General features: G+C 43.0%; 2 protein-coding genes across 3 annotated transcripts; both read right to left on the bottom strand.

The window, feature by feature from the left end:
* Positions 1 to 7: 7 nt before the first annotated feature.
* rac3b (Rac family small GTPase 3b) lies at positions 8 to 8,341 on the bottom strand. Its single transcript, XM_083788166.1, has 6 exons — positions 6,551 to 8,341; positions 4,729 to 4,800; positions 4,317 to 4,434; positions 3,955 to 4,017; positions 3,236 to 3,395; positions 8 to 2,397 (listed from the first exon to the last, which is right to left on the bottom strand). The coding sequence occupies exons 1-6, from the start codon at positions 6,754 to 6,756 to the stop codon at positions 2,267 to 2,269; spliced, it is 750 nt and encodes a 249-aa protein (XP_083644292.1). The 5' UTR covers positions 6,757 to 8,341; the 3' UTR covers positions 8 to 2,266.
* A 142-nt stretch (positions 8,342 to 8,483) lies between these two features.
* lrrc45 (leucine rich repeat containing 45) lies at positions 8,484 to 18,277 on the bottom strand. Of its 2 annotated transcripts, XM_083788161.1 has the most exons (18): positions 18,054 to 18,277; positions 16,881 to 17,290; positions 16,272 to 16,333; positions 15,250 to 15,320; positions 14,943 to 15,121; positions 14,700 to 14,828; positions 14,362 to 14,474; positions 13,849 to 13,907; positions 12,946 to 13,023; positions 11,437 to 11,572; positions 11,262 to 11,339; positions 10,827 to 10,938; positions 10,634 to 10,704; positions 10,286 to 10,378; positions 10,082 to 10,174; positions 9,434 to 9,607; positions 9,114 to 9,261; positions 8,484 to 8,858 (listed from the first exon to the last, which is right to left on the bottom strand). In XM_083788161.1, exons 2-18 carry the CDS (start codon positions 17,110 to 17,112, stop codon positions 8,659 to 8,661), a joined length of 2,028 nt encoding a protein of 675 aa, XP_083644287.1. In that variant the 5' UTR covers positions 17,113 to 17,290; positions 18,054 to 18,277; the 3' UTR covers positions 8,484 to 8,658. The 2 variants fall into 2 exon arrangements, with proteins under 2 accessions (XP_083644287.1, XP_083644288.1); XM_083788162.1 differs by lacking the exon at positions 18,054 to 18,277 and having other exon boundaries at positions 16,881 to 17,430.
* Between the last annotated feature and the right edge of the window lie 628 nt (positions 18,278 to 18,905).

Below are 18,905 nucleotides of genomic sequence, written 5' to 3'. Positions count from 1 at the left end.
AATGTCGTACATATACATTTGTATTTATTATACAAAATTGAAATATTTCACCACACAGACATGTGAAGTCATAAAAAATAAGACAGACAGTTGAAACAAGTATACAAGTCATCTTACATTACATACATACATGGCCAATGCATTTCATCATACAACCTCTCCTAAGAATTACAGTGGGTCAAATAAACCAGATAATTTCCATGCAATAGTACTTTGTATTTTTTGCTGCGCTTCTCAGCTACATTTTTCACACCCTAGGCAGGACTGGACACAACATTATTCAACCACACAGTTGCTATGCCAACCAAAGACAGCAAGGAATTGCAGTGCTGCATCTCACCAGAGGAGGGAGACAGACACTCTAGTTCCACAAACCATACAGAAATGTGTTTCATAAAAGGTGCAATCTGCACTGCTTGCCACATGTGACAAATGGTACAATGATTGGCATCTTTATCTTACATAGTTTTGTAACATTCTAAATTCAATGTCAGTGACTATAATCCTTTTTGAATAATTTTAGTTTAAGAGATAAATATTCAGGTACATGTAGATACGAATGCATTCCTTCTCTAAGGGTTATTCTGTACATCACTAGACTTGTAATCAATATCCCTTTTTCTTTGTTGACTGTTGAAAAGCCTTGTGTATTACTACAATACAATATGAAATAGTACCAAAAACTTGACACTAAAAAATCTGCTCAAAACAATACTGTCTTTTACACACTAACCCACGCTCGCGTTCTCATTGATACCAGCATGTGCTCGTCTCCACACACTCGCGCACACACAAACATGCACACCCCCACATGCATGCTTGCGCCACACACAGGACACAGATAAGAGATCTAAAACAATGGGATAAATTAAGACAGATAATATTAAGACCCATGCAAGCTCTTCCACCTCAGAGGCAGAACTCAGGCAGCAAGGTTGTACAGCCCACATGTTTGGCATGCTTGTCCGTCACACGTTCACAGAGTTAGATGAAGTTACCCAGAAACCCCTGCCTACGATCAGACCAACATTTCATAACCACATGATACCCTAGCATCCATATTCTCGGCGAGACCTAGAATGGCTGTGATATTACGTATATTAATTTCATACATACAACCATAGTTCGCCCAATAATTAATTGCTGCGACTTGTCCGTTAGTTTCATATCCATTTGAAAGTTCTAGCAGAAAAGATCTTTAGTCAAATATATCCACCTTTGCACAAGCTGCACACAGATTCTCCAGACCCACATTCACCTACCCAACGGGGCCTAAAATGATTGCAGGATTGAAAATATGAAAACTTCGTCTTTGGTGAGAATATGTATTGGGCACACACACACACCTCACCTGTCAGTTGTGTAGCCCATACTTATGAGCTCGCCAAAGGACGTTTTCATAATGTTCAGTCCTGCTAACATTTGGATAAGTACACACAGCACTACAACGATGAGCCACGATGAGTCTGCTGCCCAGGAGGGCATGGGAGTGATCTATGGTTCTGTATGGGACACATGAAATGTATGTGTAATATATCACAGACATTCTAGGGCTAATTCTGGGCATGTCATCATAGGCGAACATTCTGCGAAACCAGTAGAACTTTCGGCATACAAATAGCAGATCCATAGACTTGTAATGTAGCTTATAGATTAGCTATTTTTGCTATTTGACACACAAAGAAGTATAGGCTTTAAGTGGTTAAGAAAAACAATTAAAAAAGTGTTTTGGGTACATCAAATATGGCTCTAAGTTAAAACATACAGTATAGTGCCAATTGACCTCAATCTGCCTGCCAATTGTATGAATTCATTCTCCATGTGATCACTGATCCAACATCAGATGTCCTGGGTAACTTCAAACCTGAAGGCGAATTCACAGTTCACTTTCTATTTAGTCAACACTGCATCAACTCAAGCAAGCATGGCTGATAACGGAGGGATGTCATGAATGAGATTAATAGACAGCTTTGTCAATTCTGTGCATATAAAATACAATGGCAACTTGATGCAGTTATGTATACAAAGTACATGGAAAGTCAATGCTTTTCATCGTGTGATGAACATATTAAGTCATGTAAAAAAAAAAAACGTTTGTGTAGTGGTCTTGATACCATTGTCACTTTGAAAAACATGATTAGAAAGAAGAAAAATCTCAGCAGTGCTAACACTCTTTCTCTCTTCCTCTCTCTCTCTCTCTCTCTCTCTCTTCCTCATACACTCAGAGAAGTAGTGGTTGTTGTTATGTTGTTGTGTTACACCATCCTCAGAACATGGTGCACCTCTTGCCCCTTTTCTTGACGGGTGGAGGGCAGAGCACGGCACGGATGGCCTCGTCGAACACCGTCTTCAGTCCTCTCTGGGTCAGCGCAGAGCACTCCAGGTACTTCACAGCCCCTGAGAAACCAGGACGATCGTAGTGTGTGTGTGTGTTAAAAGACGTGAAACACACTTAACTTAGTTCTCCCATGGGAGAATACAGTGAGGCCAGTTAACCCATTCTGACCTGAGATCAGATTCATACGAGGTTTCCACTGGACACACACTGGTCTGATTAACCCATTCTGACCTGAGATGAGATTCTAAAAATGTCAGTCGTTCTTCGATTTTTACAAAAATAGCAGACCTACAAGCTCGTATCGCGCCACTCGGTGGCGCGATATGAGCTTGTAGATCTGCTATTTTTAAATAGCTGAAGCATAACATGATGCCAACACCAAAATGGGTGCCCGTTCAGAATGGGTTAAAAGACGTGAAACACACTTAACTTAGTTCTCCCATGGGAGAATACAGTGAGGCCAGTTAAAGGCACGGGAGAGGATTTCTGGGTTTTCTGTGCAATTCTAGACGCGACGCTAGTTTGTGGCACAACTGCTTACAGCCTTACACTGAGAGAACGTAATGTAAAGCCAGCGAAGATACAGTGATCAATCTTGGCGTGTTTGCATGTTTCTCATATCACATAAATGCGTATGGATGAAGGCAGAATATTCCATGGCTTGCAGCAACGCACGTGTTTCAAGCACACAGCCATCATCAGAATGTGCTGAAACAAGTCAGTACCATTCTGCTTTTTCTAATGCCTATTATTTAAAATCTATTTTCAATGTTAGCTGTGTCTCCTTTCACCATTGTACTCGTCAAAAGAAATTAAATTAAGAGTTCTACTCACACACACACCACACCATATACATACAGATATACACAACATATCCAGCCCTCCAAACAGCCTCACCAATCTCCCGTGCCATGGCCAGGCCCTGAGGGTAGGTGATGGGGGAGAGCTTCTTGTCCCTGAGTCTCTCGATAGTGTCCTTATCATCTCGAAGATCCAGCTTGGTGCCCACCAGGATGATGGGTGTGTTAGGGCAGTGATGTCTTACCTCAGGGTACCACTAAGGCACCACACACGGGGGAAGTTCAGTTAGAGAGAAAAAAGTTACAATACAGTGGCTCAAGCAATGGACCCCATTCCATGACGACACATTCGTGAACAATTACAAGAATCTGTGGATTGTGGAACGAGATGCAAGAAGCAGCACACATTTGTAAAAGATTCACCTGAATGCACTGAAAGGATACCATTGAACCACAAAAAACTGCATAGAGAGAGTTTCGACCTTGGACAAATGTTTGCAATTTCACATGAGACCACCTCAGGGTGCTCTGCAGCTGAAACCACAGTGTGCCGCTACTATTTCTATACAGTCTTTGGCCCCCTTCAGACCTCGCCTTACAACATTTAACCCATGACACATTCCACACAGAATGTGAGAGCACTCGATGCCCTTCAGGCACTAAAATGCACAATGTTCTAAGATGAGGCCTGGTTGGAGGCATTCGCAGCAGATGACGCCAGGTGAAGCCATAGATATGCCTCCTTATGGTCAGACTCGGCACGTGGGGGAAGGGGAGTTGGGGGAGACGGATCAGGGGGTCAGTCAGCGTACTGACCTTAGCTCGGACGTTCTCAAAGGAGGCCGGGCTGACCAGCGAGAAGCATATCAAGAACACATCCTGGGAGAGAATCAGACAAATGGCCATTTGAGAGCAAAGTCTGTGTGTCCATGCATGCGAGTGTGTGTGTGTGTGTGTGTGTGTGTGTGTGTGTGTGTGTGTGTGTGTGTGTGTGTGTGTGTGTGTGTGTGTGTGCACACGTGTATAAATGCAGTTAGTTTCAAAAGCTGTGTGCAGAGGCCTTGGAAAGTGTTTAGAATTGAGTATGTTTTCATGTGTGTAAGAGAGAGCAAGAGAGATAACGCATGAATTAGGTATGTATGTGTGCACAGTACACATGTATGTGAGTGTTTGGATACCGTCTGTGGGTAAGACAGTGGTCTGAGCCTGTCATAGTCCTCTTGTCCTGCTGTATCCCACAGGCCCAGGTTGACTGGTTTTCCATCCACCATAACATTGGCGGAGTAGTTGTCAAAGCTGTAGGCCAGGGAAGAGCAGAGCACTTTAGTGAAATGTTATATGTCAAAGCAATATCTGACCATTGAATTGCACATGCAGGCTGTCTCGTTAACATATGGTTGGAACTGATATGCTTCAATAGTAAACAAACAAGATATATATGTATAAAGGCGAGGCCTCCCTGTCCAATCTTTAGTTATGATAGTAGGTTTCTAGGTGTGCAGTATGAAAATGAAGCAACATCTCAATGCGGTGGCCAAAGTCTGGTCTTTGGCCATGCCATAAAACATTTGCACGATGTGGTTCACTCACACAGTGGGAATGTATTCTCCAGGGAAGGCATTGGTGGTGTAACTGATCAGCAGACAGGTCTTACCCACCGCCCTGAGGGAGAAGGAGAGCAAGAAAGAGAGAGAGAGAGAGAGAGAGAGAGAGATTAAGAGGAAGGGAGAATGAGTACCGTATATAACTGTCTAAGTAAAAGAAAACACAAAAATGTGTTCGAATATATATCCAATATTAAAGATCTAGTGTCCAGCATCAAACATGTACAGTCGAATTTAAATCTTATTAGCAATGCTCTCAAGTTTGACAGAAACGATTAGAAGAACATCTGGAGAGAAGACATAATCTCAGAGACCAACAAAGTCTACTGAGATATTTGGTGGCTCAATGTTGTAGAGAGGTTTGTAATATAATGAAAGCCTTTAAACATTATATATATAAAAAATAAACATTTTTGCATGTGTGCATGAGTGAGTGTGTGTGTGTGTGTGTGTGTGTGTGTGTGTGTGTGTGTGTGTGTGTGTGTGTGTGTGTGTGTGTGTGTGTGTGTGTGTGTGTGTGTGTGTGTGTGTGTGTGTGTGCGTAAAGACACTAAGACTAAGGCGCCGGCCTCTCCCTATTTCAGTGTCACACAGACAGTGTCCTACATTCACGTTGCCTGGAGGGTGTAGAAGACCTCACACACACACACACACACACACACATGAATGGGAACATGCTCGCATCTCTCTTGCTTTCAGTCACACACAGCGGAATATTGGCTGGCACTGGCAGTGCACTGTGTGCCTGTCCGAGGGAAATGTGCAAATTGGAAGTGGAATGGATGAGTATGGAGTGATCGAGAGATCGCCGGTGCACTCATGCATGCAATAACGAGTGATTGTGTGTGTGTGGGTGTGTGTGTGCGCGCGTGTGTGTGTGTGTGTGTGTCAGTTACTGGTGTGCTACAGATGTAAGCACATGCAAGTGAGGGTGTATCACAATATCTGAGGTCAGTGGGTTTCGCTGGCTGGGAGAGAGGAGGTGGGAATGACATCAGAGGAGAGGCCGAGAGGGATGGAAAGGAGTGGTTGACAGTATGGGTTCATGCCTATTGCCTGGTAGTGGTACAGACCACTAAATCAGAGACACACCGATAAACGCCTTGGCATCGGCATGTCATTTATTGATTGATGACCTCAGTACACTGAGCTCTCTGCCTTACTTCAGATGTCCACAGTAACACATCCATCTACTCTAAATAGCCGGGCAGGCTGAAATAAATATTAAGGGCATGGATTGGATTTGACAGGTGATGTGAATCCGACAGTGAGGAGGGGAAATGAATCATGTATCTCGCTGAAAATGTCTAAACAATACAGCTGAATGGCATATAGCAGCAGCAGTAGCCTCTGAAATGATATGATAAATAAAACACATGAGATAAGACACAACAGAGAAAGGCGGGCCTATATTGGCCACGGATTCCTTAGCGTGCATCAGCACTTCAGCCCAATGGCCTAACGTTGTACAGTAAGGCGTGTAGGTGTTCCCTGCATAGCATCCCAAGGCGCTCTACTCGTAACCTACAATAGGCTCAACAATTCGAGAGCGAGATAACACCCGACCAGACAAGTGTACGTCTTAAAAACATCTGAGAATGGTTCTACTAGCAAGCACATCGCGTAGGCTAGTTGTTTGCATTGCAACGAGCAGCAGACCTCATAGACGATCGAGACCACCCGTCAAACCGCGGAGAGCCCCAGCCCCTTTTCTGATAGCATCCTCCCATCCATTTGTGGACGCATCACTGAATCACACATGAAAAAAAGAAATACGCTTTGTGTAAATAAAAATAAAAAAGGCTTACCCGTCGCCGACCACCACACATTTTATAGCTTGCATTTGTAATGGAGCTGGCGGCGTCAATAAGCTGACAATTAAGCTAAATAGATCCAACAATTTGCTGTGTGGTTTCGACTGAGAGAAGCGGGCCAGTCCGCTCAGTGATGGAGCCGCAGTGAAAGGGGTCGATGTCGGGCACTGCCGAATGAATCCGGAAAAGACCGAGAGCATTTAAAGAGACATTGCCCGCATGCCCCAGTGACCTCATCCCAACTGTCTGATTTGCCACACTTTCCCATTGTTCGACTACACCTCCGAAATACTCTATGGAAATACTGCACAAATACACTCCTGTAACTTGTCTAGATTATCATAGGCTATACGAAATGTAAATAATGATCTAACATGCATAAAAAAAATGATAATTTATTTCCAAAACACAGAAATATAAAATTAAACACAAAAAAAATGGTAAAAAGCCCACCTGAAAGAAATCAATCAATCTCATTGATTTCATAACAGCGTATAAAAGTTATAATAAAAAAAGTTATACAATGTCACACTAATCATTGATCTAAGAGCCTCTCATAGCAATGATGACATCACTGCCATGATGCTCTTAGGTCGCAATAGAACATACAACTGTAAATTCACATTAAGCCATTTTTTAATGCTCTAAATTTGACCGTCAGAGAAAATAGCTTAAACAATAATAGTATGTGTAGCACAAACAATAAAACATATGGGCTTATGTAGAACAAATCTCTTTCAGCTGGTCCTGACCATAGGCTAATTTATACTGTCCGAGAACATGGATCATGGCTCTGGGCATTTGCAGTACAACACTGTATAAATTAGGCTCATCAGTCAGTGACACTATATTGTACAGCATGTATGTAAACAACATCAACAGTGCCAACAACTATCCTGGCTTTGCTTTCAATAGATTGCTGAGTTCAGTCTAATTCTACTCACTGGATAGTGCAAACAATCAAATGTACTGAATGTTGGATTGTGGATTATTTTCAGCACAACCCGTGATTAAATGCATTTTTATTGCATGCATGTGAGAATTACTTGGCCATTATCTGAGCACCTACAGGCTACAGCACTGATACAGAGCTGAAACAGCATAGGATCATGTCAATTTGACAGAAATGTTGAACTTTGGTGGAACCATGGGTTGTATACTGCAGCTACAGTTCAAATAGTGTAGATCAACTTGATCTGTTGCTTCTGTGCTCTGTAAGCAATTCACTGCAAGTAGCAATTCCACACACTCGCATTGCATGGCAACACAGGTCTCAAAATCCCACTCTTAGCACATAAAATAACGCAAACAAAGCAGATTGCTTCAGTATTTAAAAACAAAAAAACAAAATGAAAACTATTGCGTTACTAACATCGGGGGTGGCTGATGCTAGGTTACAGGTAAGGTAAACACAGGTGGATTTGTTTTGTGAGATTTTGGCACTCTTGGAATGCCTCTCAGCCATATGCCATGTGAGCTACAACTGGACTTAAATCATGCCCAGGTAGTTAGCTATACAACACAAACATTCTACCAAAAATCTATTTCACTATAGCCATAGGGGCCATGTCCCCAGAAAGCATTTTTATTTTAGTTGGCAATTATTGTATGTATTTCTATGGTAAAGACGTGCTGAAGCACTCCTCTTCCTAGCGCCGAGCATCGCGTTTCAGTGCCATTGGCATCCAGCGTTTTGTTTTTCTTCTTTTTTGCGGACCGCCTTCAGAATTGGATAGACACGCCCACAATCATTGAGCAGAGGTCAATGCATGTGTTGCGCTCTAGACATGATCTGTCACAAACTAAACAAAAAACGCTTTCTAGTGTGGACACAGCACCCCCCTTAAGCAATAGAAACTGTCAGGCTGTATAGACTGTTGTTATAGACTGTCACAGAAGGGTAAAACACAACTGAAGCCAACATTACTGTCTTTGGAGGTCTGTCTCATTTATTGTAGGTGTTTATGTGCCAGCAGGAACTTTGTACTGGAGTTGTCTATGCTGTCTATGCTGAAACACCCTAAATTAATGTTTATACCTTCAATTGTGTTTAAGCAACAATGACACATCCTAACATCAGCGGTGGAAAGAGGTAAAATGGGTCATTTCTTGGGGCTGCTGTAGTGGCCCAGTGGTGAACCCTGAACGTAGGTGAGGATGGCACTCTGGAGGTAGCTGGCTCTCTGCGCCTCGTCCTCCCTCATCCTCTGAATCTCTGCCTCTCTCAGACGCAGCTTCTCCTTCATGGAGGAGATCTCACTCTCCTTGTCAAGGATCGCCTCTCTGTGGTTGCTGGCGAGCACTACGGAACAGCACACACACGCAGACAAGACTGTCAAAACACATACAGTATAATGGATGATGAATGCAGGTTTAACCATGAAACTGTACAGGATGGGAAAGCGGTGATTGTGTGTGTGTGTGTGTGTGTGTGTGTGTGTGTGTGTGTGTGTGTGTGTGTGTGAGTGAGAGAGAGAGAGAGAGAGAGAGAGAGAGAGGGAAATGGTGGAGAAGGTCAGAGGAAGAGAAGAAGGGCAAGCGCCAAGCGATCGTGCACCTTTCATCTCTCTTTCTAAAGCGCTGATCTTTTCTTTGAGGCCCCCTTGCGCCGTCCTCTCAGCCTGCAGGTGTCCAATCTGCTCCTGCAGCTCCACCCTCACCCTGCACACCTCAGCCACCTTCTCCTGGTCCTTACCCGACAAGTCCTGGTACCAGAACACAGTTTGTTTTGGACACAGAAAGCACAATTTTAGACAAATATACACCCTCAAACATGTGCCAGCACAAATCCATGACACACTGAAGAACATCTGAACGGAGGAGGATACAATCTGTGTGGGTGCTATTCATATTTCGTGCATGTTGTGGGTTGCAAACCTGCTGCAGCTCTTCAATCCTGCGTCTAAGTCCGTCTATCTCAACGCTATGTTGTCCGTTCTTGGACTGCAGGTCGGCGATGGTCTGTTTCTGCTGAGAGCAGTACGTCTGGGCCTCCTGACGGGACTGACGCACAGAGCGAAGCTTCTCCTCCAAGGAGGCTGCATGTTCCTGCTGCTCCCCGGAACCAATGTGGATGAGGGAGAGAGGAAGGAAGGAAGGAAGGAAGGTTTTGTGTCTTTTCTTGTGAGATAATGATTCAGTCAATTGATGTCAATTGAATCTCTTTCTTTCTTATGTGCCCGTCAAGCTTAATATACTTTTATACTTTAACTTTGTCAAGTTAAGGATATTCCATAACCCGTTCAATTTTGTTTCCGGGGTTTTGGGTTGTTCTTTTTTTGGGCGGATTGATGTTATCGATGTAGCCCTGAAAATAAATAAATAATATATAGACATGTTCCAATAGGACCCTGAATTATGGAGCAGAGGGGTCTAACTAGGGGGAAAATACAGTATTTTTAAAAATTGCCTAATGTTTTTCTTTTAATGTTAGACTGAATGAAAAGTAAATATGCCATTTTCAAGATTTGCCGCAGCATAAAAAGACCTTGTTTACACGCACTCTCACACGCTCTCAAAGCGTACCTGCTCCAGGCGGATTTGAGCACGCACTTTGCCCAATTCCTCTTCTGCCTGGGCTCTCTCTGTCACACACAACGCCTTTGCTTTGCTCAGCTCCTGCAGCATTACACATTGCACATTTTAATGTCTGTGTTATACTGTTGTTTTTTACCAGCATGCAAATCTCATGCTTTTAAATCTACTTTATGTTTTTATTAAAAAGCTGACCTCTTCCAACTGGATTCTCTGACTCTCCAGTTTGAAGATGCGTTCCTGCAAAGCTCTCTCGCTTTCCTCTAGGTGCCGATTCACATTGTCAACCTGTACAAAACATTTGATAGTATTAATAAAACTTCTATGAAAACATGATCTGCAACACAATTATTTATACTGTACTACAAGCAGATCTACAAGCTTGTAGATCTGCTATTTTCAAAGAATGTTCCAGAATAGGAATGCTAGGGTTAATGTGTTTAACTCCTATAACTAAGGTTCATGCTGTTTAGTGTTCTCTGACCTAGCACTTTGCCAGCTCCAAATTGTAAATTATAATTGTAACTACATCCTGGAGAGTACCTCTTTCTGACGTAGACTATCCATGTCTTCCAAGGCCTGTTTGGACCTCCTCTTTTCCATCTCCAAACGATCTGATGGAGGGTGAGAGAGTAAGAAACAAAGTTGTGGTTTTCAGGACACTAACACTATAACAACTAGTACAACTAGGTACTGTATTACCATATGACACCTACAGTGTGCGTTTGTATGTTACCTTCTGTCTGTGCTAGCCGTAGTTTGAGCTCTGCTGTAGTGTTGGTCAGCTCTTGCTTCAGCTCAAAGATCTGCTGTTGCTGGCACTTACACCTGCGCTCCATCTCCTCCACCTAACACACACACAGTTGAGAGAATGGTTTCCAGGGCCTTCACATGCATACAACAGGCATGGAGGATAGACAGGTCTGTGATAAGAATACAGGTTTTCTGATGTACAAATGAATATCGAATCAAGCAACGTAAAAACTGTCCGGGTTGCACACAAAAGCCCAAAGTAAACATACAAATGACCCCAGAAGTGTTTTAAAGTGAGATACCCATTCAAGTGGTCAAAGTGTGTGTCTACCTACAGTACCAGGGCATTTCAGTACAAGTACTGAAAGTGAATTCAGGCCCGGTCACCTGGTCACAAAATCTCACACCTTTCACGCACCTTATTCCTGAGTTGCTGATTGGTTTCTGTTGTGTTTTGCATTTCTCTGAGGAGCTTGCTCTCTCTGAGTACGCCGTCCTGTAGAGCAGAGGACACACAGTGGTCACATGACAGCCCAGTCACCCTGTCATTTTAATGCGTTTCTGTCTCTGTCCTTCAGTATCTCGGTTCAAACCTCCTGCTCTTTCCTCCTCTCTCTATTCTGCCGTTCCCGCTGTTCATCCTTCTCGGTCTTCACACGAGCCAGTAGCTCTGCCAGATTGTGATTCTTCTGCTCAGAGAGTGCAAGTGAAGCTTCTGTCATCTGCAATCTGAGTACACACAAACACATCATGATCATTGTAACTTCGAAGCATGCACAGTCTATCCATTCAACCAAAGATACTAAAGGGAAATAAAATAAGATAGGAAAAAATAAGTGCTTACTAAAGTAGAAGATCGATGAGGCAGACTATTGTTTTGAAAATGATGCAATGAATAGTAACATGATTGAAAACTCAGAGACATTGCATGATTTATGCTAGCAACATGCATGCACAACAGGCACAACTCAAACAACAGATTTTGCTCAATCTAAGGAGATGTTTATGCATTTTAAAATGTCCCAACATGCAGGGTTCCCAATTAACATCGTTTACCAACTTGCGCAGTCCCTGAGTAGGGTGTGCAAACTAGACGTAGATATTAAGTTGAATAGGAGACCCTCCCATTGACCACCCCGCAAAACTCAAATAGACCCCGACTGCAAATGTAATTTTCCTCTGAGGATGGAAGTTAGCGAGCCATCACTCTTCCTTCCCACTTTGGTAAAACATGGTTCTGTGTGAAGCCAAACACACAGGAAAAAATACAGGTGGCCAGGTGCCACCTTGTCTAATGGAAGTATCCACAAAAACAGTTCCCAAAGGGGAAAAGGGGACAGCAGTATGTGGGTCATCGCAGAGAATAAATAGACATGCTGTTGGGGTCGTGTATGTACCTGGGAATCTTTGGCTGCTAATAATAGCTGACCCTCCAAGCACCTGATTAAAAATTCAACACCTGTAAAGTCAGCATGAGGCTGAGTCAGGGGATATGCCTCTCATTATGATAAAAAGATGGGGACACTCACAACTAAGTCTATAATATATCAATAACAATGTGAGGCGGCAGTGGCTCAGGGGTAGAGTGGCTGGATAGTGGATGGTAACCGTAAGGTTGCCAGTTCGAACCCGGGTTCCCACAGAGTTACTGTTGAAGTGTCCTTGAGCAAGACACTGAACCCCTAATTGCTCCCGATGTGCTGGTTGGTGCCTTGCATGGTTCCACTTTCCACTGCCATCGGTGTATGAATGTGTGTGAATGTAACGCAGAATCTCTGTAAGGCTCTATATAAATGCACCATTTACCAACCAAGATGGCCATTTCCTTCTGTTTATTTATGTATTAGTAAAATAAATTAGGAACTCTCAAAAAGGGATCGATAATTAGATTATAAATTATACATATCGAATTGTCGATATACATAGAAATAAAACTAATTTTAATGAATGAAACATTATTTTAACCGATCTGTATGCTACAGTAGAGTATTTTAATACTGAACTTCAGGCAGGACTACTTGTCCACCAGTCGGATCTCAAGTAAGATATTATTTTGTGCTTCCATTGTATGAGCCGAGAATAAAGGAAGAGATGAAGCGTACTTGGCAGTGACTGAGTTGACAGCTGACTTCCTCTCGTTCAGTGCTTCCTGGAGCTGGCCAACATGGATAGAGGTTGTTCTGACAGGGGGGAAACATTTGAACCAGTTATGCCCTTTCATACTTTGCTGGTGGAAATAGCCTATCTACAAGCTCACATGTCACAATGGCAAAATATATATATGGGGGAATATTTGGGGGTGATTGTTTAGGACACTTCACAGCTTGAAAATCCAGTTTCAAGTGGTCTCCATAATATGGCCGCGTCACGTCCGTGTCGTAAAACAAGAGAAAACTATGTGTCCCAAAACATGACATTTTGTAGTGCACCCGTTAATATTGAAACACGGAAGGGCCATATGCCAAATTTAATATAGAATAATGATGCCAGGTTTAAAGTGGTCAGAGAGAGAGAGAGACAGCAAAGTCAAAGTAGTTAAAAATAGTAATAGGTGCTCCTGGATTAAACCGTGGTAAGACATCAGATAAAAAAGGCACTCAAATGTTAAAAGAGAGCAGCCATTATTAAACATGTTTGGACCACAGTCGGTCTTCGTCAGGGCTAACCCTAACCAAGCCCTGATGAAGACCAAGTCAAGTGTGGTCCAAACATGTTGTTTTAATAAAGGCTCCCTCTTTTAACTTTGAGTGCCGGGATCTCCAATTATTTTATCTATCTAACATCTATTTTTTATGTTGATAATGACATTTTTGTCAACTGTTAGTAAAATTGTGCCTTAACCACTTTCAACCTGGTGTATCTATTTTGGGCACAATAACATGGGCAACTGTTGTTTTTTTTAGAAAAAATACCAAATCTACAATCTAGAAATGTGTCAAGATGTAGATTGGGTATTCTTCGCTGTTTGCTGTACGTGGTTAAGCCAATCATCCCAAACCACTGACCTGCTGGAGCGTCCCATGTCCTCTCTCTGTTTGTCTATCGTCTCCATCAGATTTAGGTACTGACAGGGAGATATGATGACCAGAAGAAATACAATGTGATGTTATTTTTGTATTTTCATTGCAGAGCTAATTGTGTAGGTTATTGGTGCTTACATGTAGCAATTGAATACTTCACCAAAATGAAGTAGCAGCATTAAACACACGTGGCTCTCTCCTAATAGCTACGTATGACAAACAAGCATTCCTCAGACATCAATATAATGTACAAATACTGTGCGGCCACCCACACACACAACACACCATTCTACAGTTGTGGCCCGCTGCCTAATCTAGTTGAATAAATGAATACCCCTGGCTTAAGTAGTCAGACTAATAGTAATTCAGTAAATTATAAAACATTAATTAGAATAGTTTTACTTTGATTGGTTAAAAAGTAAGCGCTTATTCGATTGATTCAAAAAGTAATGGACAGATGAATCGCTAAGAAAACAATCAGTAGCCGCAGCCCTATACCTGTCGTCCCTTCTCCTCCTTAATGGTCTGGATCTCCTTGGTGAGGACCTGGGTTCTGTTGCGACTCGTGTTCAGAGTGGACTGTCTTTCAGAGTTACGCTCTATAGCCTGCTCTGGAGGGGGAAATGACAGGTGGGAGCGGGCAAGGACGGGACAGAAATGAGGCTGTGTGTGAGAGTGGAGGGCAGTGTGTAGCACACGGACAAGAGATACACGTGGTATAAGTGGATATTATGGGAACGTAACGATGCAACATGAACAAACCTGCTGTGCACGGGTTATACGCATATAATATATGTGTGCACAGCACACTGAATACATGCAGATACACTCCTTACCAAGAGCCTTGAGTGTGTCACTAGGTATATTGTTCCCTGCCAAGTCCAGCTGTACCAGTGTCTTGTTCTGCTGTAAAGCCTCCAGAAGGGACCTGCCGCCCAGAAGACCAATGTTGTTCCACCTCAGATCTGTGGTATGGGAGGCCAAGAGTGGTGCACCACACAACATTGTCACAATACTGATCGCAGATATGCAAAGGACTGTATTATATTTGATTCATAGTTTATGTTTCCCCCCCTCACCAAGAACTTCCAGGGTGCTGTTCTTCTTCAGTGCCAGAGCGAGCTCTGAGGCCCCCTGGTGGCTTATCTGATTATTGCGTAGGTCCAGATGGGTCAGGGTGTTATTGGAGCCCACACCCTCACAGAACACAGAGAATGCTTCATCCCACATGCCCAACGCATTCCACTCCAACACCAGTCTGCAAGCAACACATGAGCACTACTCACTGACACAACAGCACACACAATAATAAGACGTACACAGAGTTTAAAACCAGACATGCATCTTGGGATGTTGCCCTAATAATAACAGCTGCACATTTCTCACCTACGGATAGTCTTGTTCCGAGCGAGCAACTTCCCCAACACCTCAGCACCCGTCGATCTCAGGTTATTTCCCTACAAAGCAACATCACAAATATGCAGTACAGGCAAATACATGTACAGCTTAGCTTGTATTGTATTGTAGAATATTGTCTGCGTTATGTTTTGTATTGCCCAGGGTCTTGTTATAGAATAAGCATTCAATCAATCAATCAATCAATAACATCATAATAAGCAACTTGGCAAAAAATATCAGATCTACAAGTTCACAACACATCAGATTGCAACACGTTGTGACTGTAAGCTTCTTGATTGCCAATTTCCTCTGTTGACGTACAACTAGTCTCTCGAGACAGACTGTGGCTACCAAAAAGAGGGCACTGTTTTTCCTTTGTTTTACCAACTAGACCTGTCCGTGCCCGTTGGCCACCGGCATACTTGGGAATGATGCAACTTGGGAACCTAATAATATCCGTTGTCATAGCAACGGATAGGAAATGATTCCCAACGTTTTTTTCTTTGAAATGTCTATGAGGAAAATGAACGGGGAATCATTTCCTGGGCCCTGGTAGGGGGCAGGACTGCGACGCTCTATTGGCTGAGGCAGAGGCTGGCAATTGCACAGGTGAGAGGAGTTGGCCTCATTAGGCCCACTGGCAGAGCCTGACCAGAGCCTTTTGTGGTGTTTGTGGACAACGGTGTATGCCACCGACTCGAGGCCGGGCACTGCACTCCCTGTGGGGGTGTGGAACGTGTGTGTCGAATTTGAAGTCGGTGGGGCAAACGGTTCTCGAGTTACGTGCATTACAACCTTACACACACACACACACACACACACACACACACACACACACACACACACACACACACACACACACACACACACACACACACACACACACACACACAGACACGTGGCGCATTTATAGTAGGATGTGTACCGCAAGTACAGTAGGTTGAAGTGGTTAATGAAGAGAGAATGTTGGCTGTCGGTGAGTTGCAATGCCTGGTGGGTTGTGGTCTTACCTTCAGATCCAACACTTTAATAGTGGTGTTACCAAACAGTCCACTGATGAGCGCCTTGGCACCTGAAGGAACAAACATGGACAGTATGGCAAGAGATATTGTTCTAAGCAAGGTGGTACCCAACAGGAACAACTAGAGAGACCTCAGCACAATTAATTATTGGGTGTGTGCTGTGCAATACTACTACTGAGCGCTACAAATTAGAATATCACTGACATGAATCCCTCCATTCTAGGGCTAGATAGTATTGGTTGAAATTGGTTGGGGCTTACTGACAGAAGCACGTTATTATTTGTTTTACAGGAAGAAATCATGATTGGATTTAGGGTATAAAAGGATATAAAAATACAAAGATTTTTTTTTTCCGGGAGCACAATTTGACCACAGGTTAAAACTTTTTTCTTTTCAACTCGACTTTAAATGATAACAGAAGACAATAAAAAATGAAATTAAAATACTGTGTATATATACACACAGGTTATACACTATACAGGTATATTCATAATATATTCAAGTGCCATTATGATCACTTCATGTGACATAGAACATTTGTATGTTACGTTAAATCAGAAGTATGTGCCAGAGGCTCACACACATAAGATACAGTACCTTCCTCACTGAGCATGCAGTCACTAAGAGCCAGTTCTGTGAAGACCGTATCTTTGTGGAAGACCCTGCCCAGCACAGCACAGGTGTCTGCATTCAGGCTTTGCGCCTTCAGGTCCAGTCTGGCGCCCCCCGTCACCACCCTGGTCTCTTGGAGCTGTGTCAGAACGGACTCCTGGGGCTCCACACTTCCCTCTTTACACAAACGCAGGTATGTCCGCCTGAAGGCCTCCATCCTGGGTCACACTTAGTGCTTTTCTTTCTCTCTGGTTGCTCTCCTCCTGTCTCGTCTTGTGCCCTACCCCCTTTCATCCACCGCTCGCTTGCAGTGCACCACCTCCAATTATAGCTCTCCTCCTCAGGTCCCCAGCCTTTTTGTCCTCACCCAGCTTCCTCTTGGGGACTGCAGGGCTCTCTTTTCCTGAAGAGGCACATTGTTGTTAATGAAAATCAGAATGAATGAAAATAGACCACAACAGCAGATTTCCTCGGTTCCATCTATTACTACTGCATCTATAGTAGTCCTTGAGTTCAGTCACAACCCCACCTCATGTACCTCTCCCTTTGCTGGTCCCAGAATGATAATTTAACCACCCAAAAGAGGTTACAAGCTGTAACCAAAATAACTACGGTAGTGATTTGTGAACCTGAACACACTCTTCCAGTCCAGTACAGTGTGCTTAGTGCTTACTAATCGGTAACCACTAAAGACATTATAATATTTGGCAAATTGGCACACATTGCATGATAGTTAGTTGAACCTTACTACACTATGTCGTAATTATAGGTTATTAATGCTAATGCTGAGGTACAACCGTACAATGAGATGACAATGAAGCTGATAATTGATAACATTAATTGTGAAGGAGCCTAAAAATACAATATGCTACGAATTCCATTCATATAAAGATTCACACACAATGCTTGAACGACTATAACCATATAAATAGCCTATTAATGTGATTATTGTGCAATTCTAGTAACTGCACGACAGCGTGTGATCGATGTCAACAAACTGGATACAATGGATTTGATTCGTTTGTAAACAGGATTAACACAGTTCCCTTGGCAGCCCGTTCACTGGTCCATATTGCTTTAACGTCTTTTCTTTTGTAGGCCTACACATTTTAGACAACAAGTGATGGTTGACTATTAGCGAAAGAACAATATGTCAACTCACTATAACGATCGCATGGTCACTTGGTCAGTCAGTTCCAGTACTCGTCAGTTGCTGTGTTGTTGTTGACAGCTCTGACGGTTATGATACTGGAAGTGAATGATACGGTAACCAGGAAGTGTGACCTGACCTGCTATCTGTAATGCTCGCTGCATACTGTCTGTGCAAAGACACCTTATTTATTTATATTGTCTTTATTAACGTTTCGATGTGTTCTTGTTGCTTTCTGCTCCCCCCACCCCACCGCGGTGTGTCAGCTTTTCGCCTGGCCGACTTGTAATTCCTATTTCCTGCATTCGCTACTGCATGGTGACCTCTTGCCTGGATGCTGGATCTGGTCGCACTCGGCACTCGCAAGGCATTTTGGGTGGTGTAGTCGATCCCGTATACAGCAACAGTAACAGACAAAATAGAGCTAAAATAAATTAGTCGCCCTTTTCACAGTCTGCCCATCTATAGCTTTTCGGTCTGAGGTAACATAGTATATGTTCTATAAATATAAATTAATATTGCAGATCACTCATAGTGAGTGAATGAACATACATTCTGTATGAAGACCAACTCTATTCTATGACACGAAGATTCGCATTCTTGCGTGGATAGAACGATGCAAAAACCATGTCAGAAGTGGGATTTGAACCCACGCCTCCATTCGGAGATCAGAAGTCACAGCTCTGTGAAAGGATGTTGTCCTACCTCGAGGCTGGCGACTTATAATAACGCTACATTTTTATTTGGTCCCGCAAACCATTTAAGAACAATAGAAAAAAAAACATTCCACTGATTTTCTTTTTGTCGTGACACGATCACGATCGATATAATTATAAAACTCTATGGACACGATCCACAAA

Source organism: Protomyctophum parallelum (assembly GCF_964188405.1).
Source record: "Protomyctophum parallelum genome assembly, chromosome: 17".
Taxonomy (NCBI): Eukaryota; Metazoa; Chordata; class Actinopteri; order Myctophiformes; family Myctophidae; genus Protomyctophum; species Protomyctophum parallelum.
Note: the sequence above shows the minus strand (reverse complement) of the source record. Positions and strands in the feature narration are given on the sequence as shown.

Excerpts from the sequence above, each read along its gene's own strand:
- rac3b (XM_083788166.1), bottom strand. The coding sequence starts at position 6,756 with ATGCTCTCGGTCTTTTCCGGATTCATTCGGCAGTGCCCGACATCGACC. Across the intron at positions 3,396-3,954 it reads TTGAGAACGTCCGAGCTAAG|TGGTACCCTGAGGTAAGACA; the intron begins GTCAGTACGCTG and ends GTGGTGCCTTAG. Across the intron at positions 2,398-3,235 it reads GGCCATGGCACGGGAGATTG|GGGCTGTGAAGTACCTGGAG; the intron begins GTGAGGCTGTTT and ends CTGGTTTCTCAG.
- lrrc45 (XM_083788161.1), bottom strand. The coding sequence starts at position 17,112 with ATGGAGGCCTTCAGGCGGACATACCTGCGTTTGTGTAAAGAGGGAAGT. Across the intron at positions 10,705-10,826 it reads ACGGCTAGCACAGACAGAAG|ATCGTTTGGAGATGGAAAAG; the intron begins GTAACATACAAA and ends ACCCTCCATCAG. Across the intron at positions 8,859-9,113 it reads TTTAGAAAGAGAGATGAAAG|TGCTCGCCAGCAACCACAGA; the intron begins GTGCACGATCGC and ends GCTGTTCCGTAG.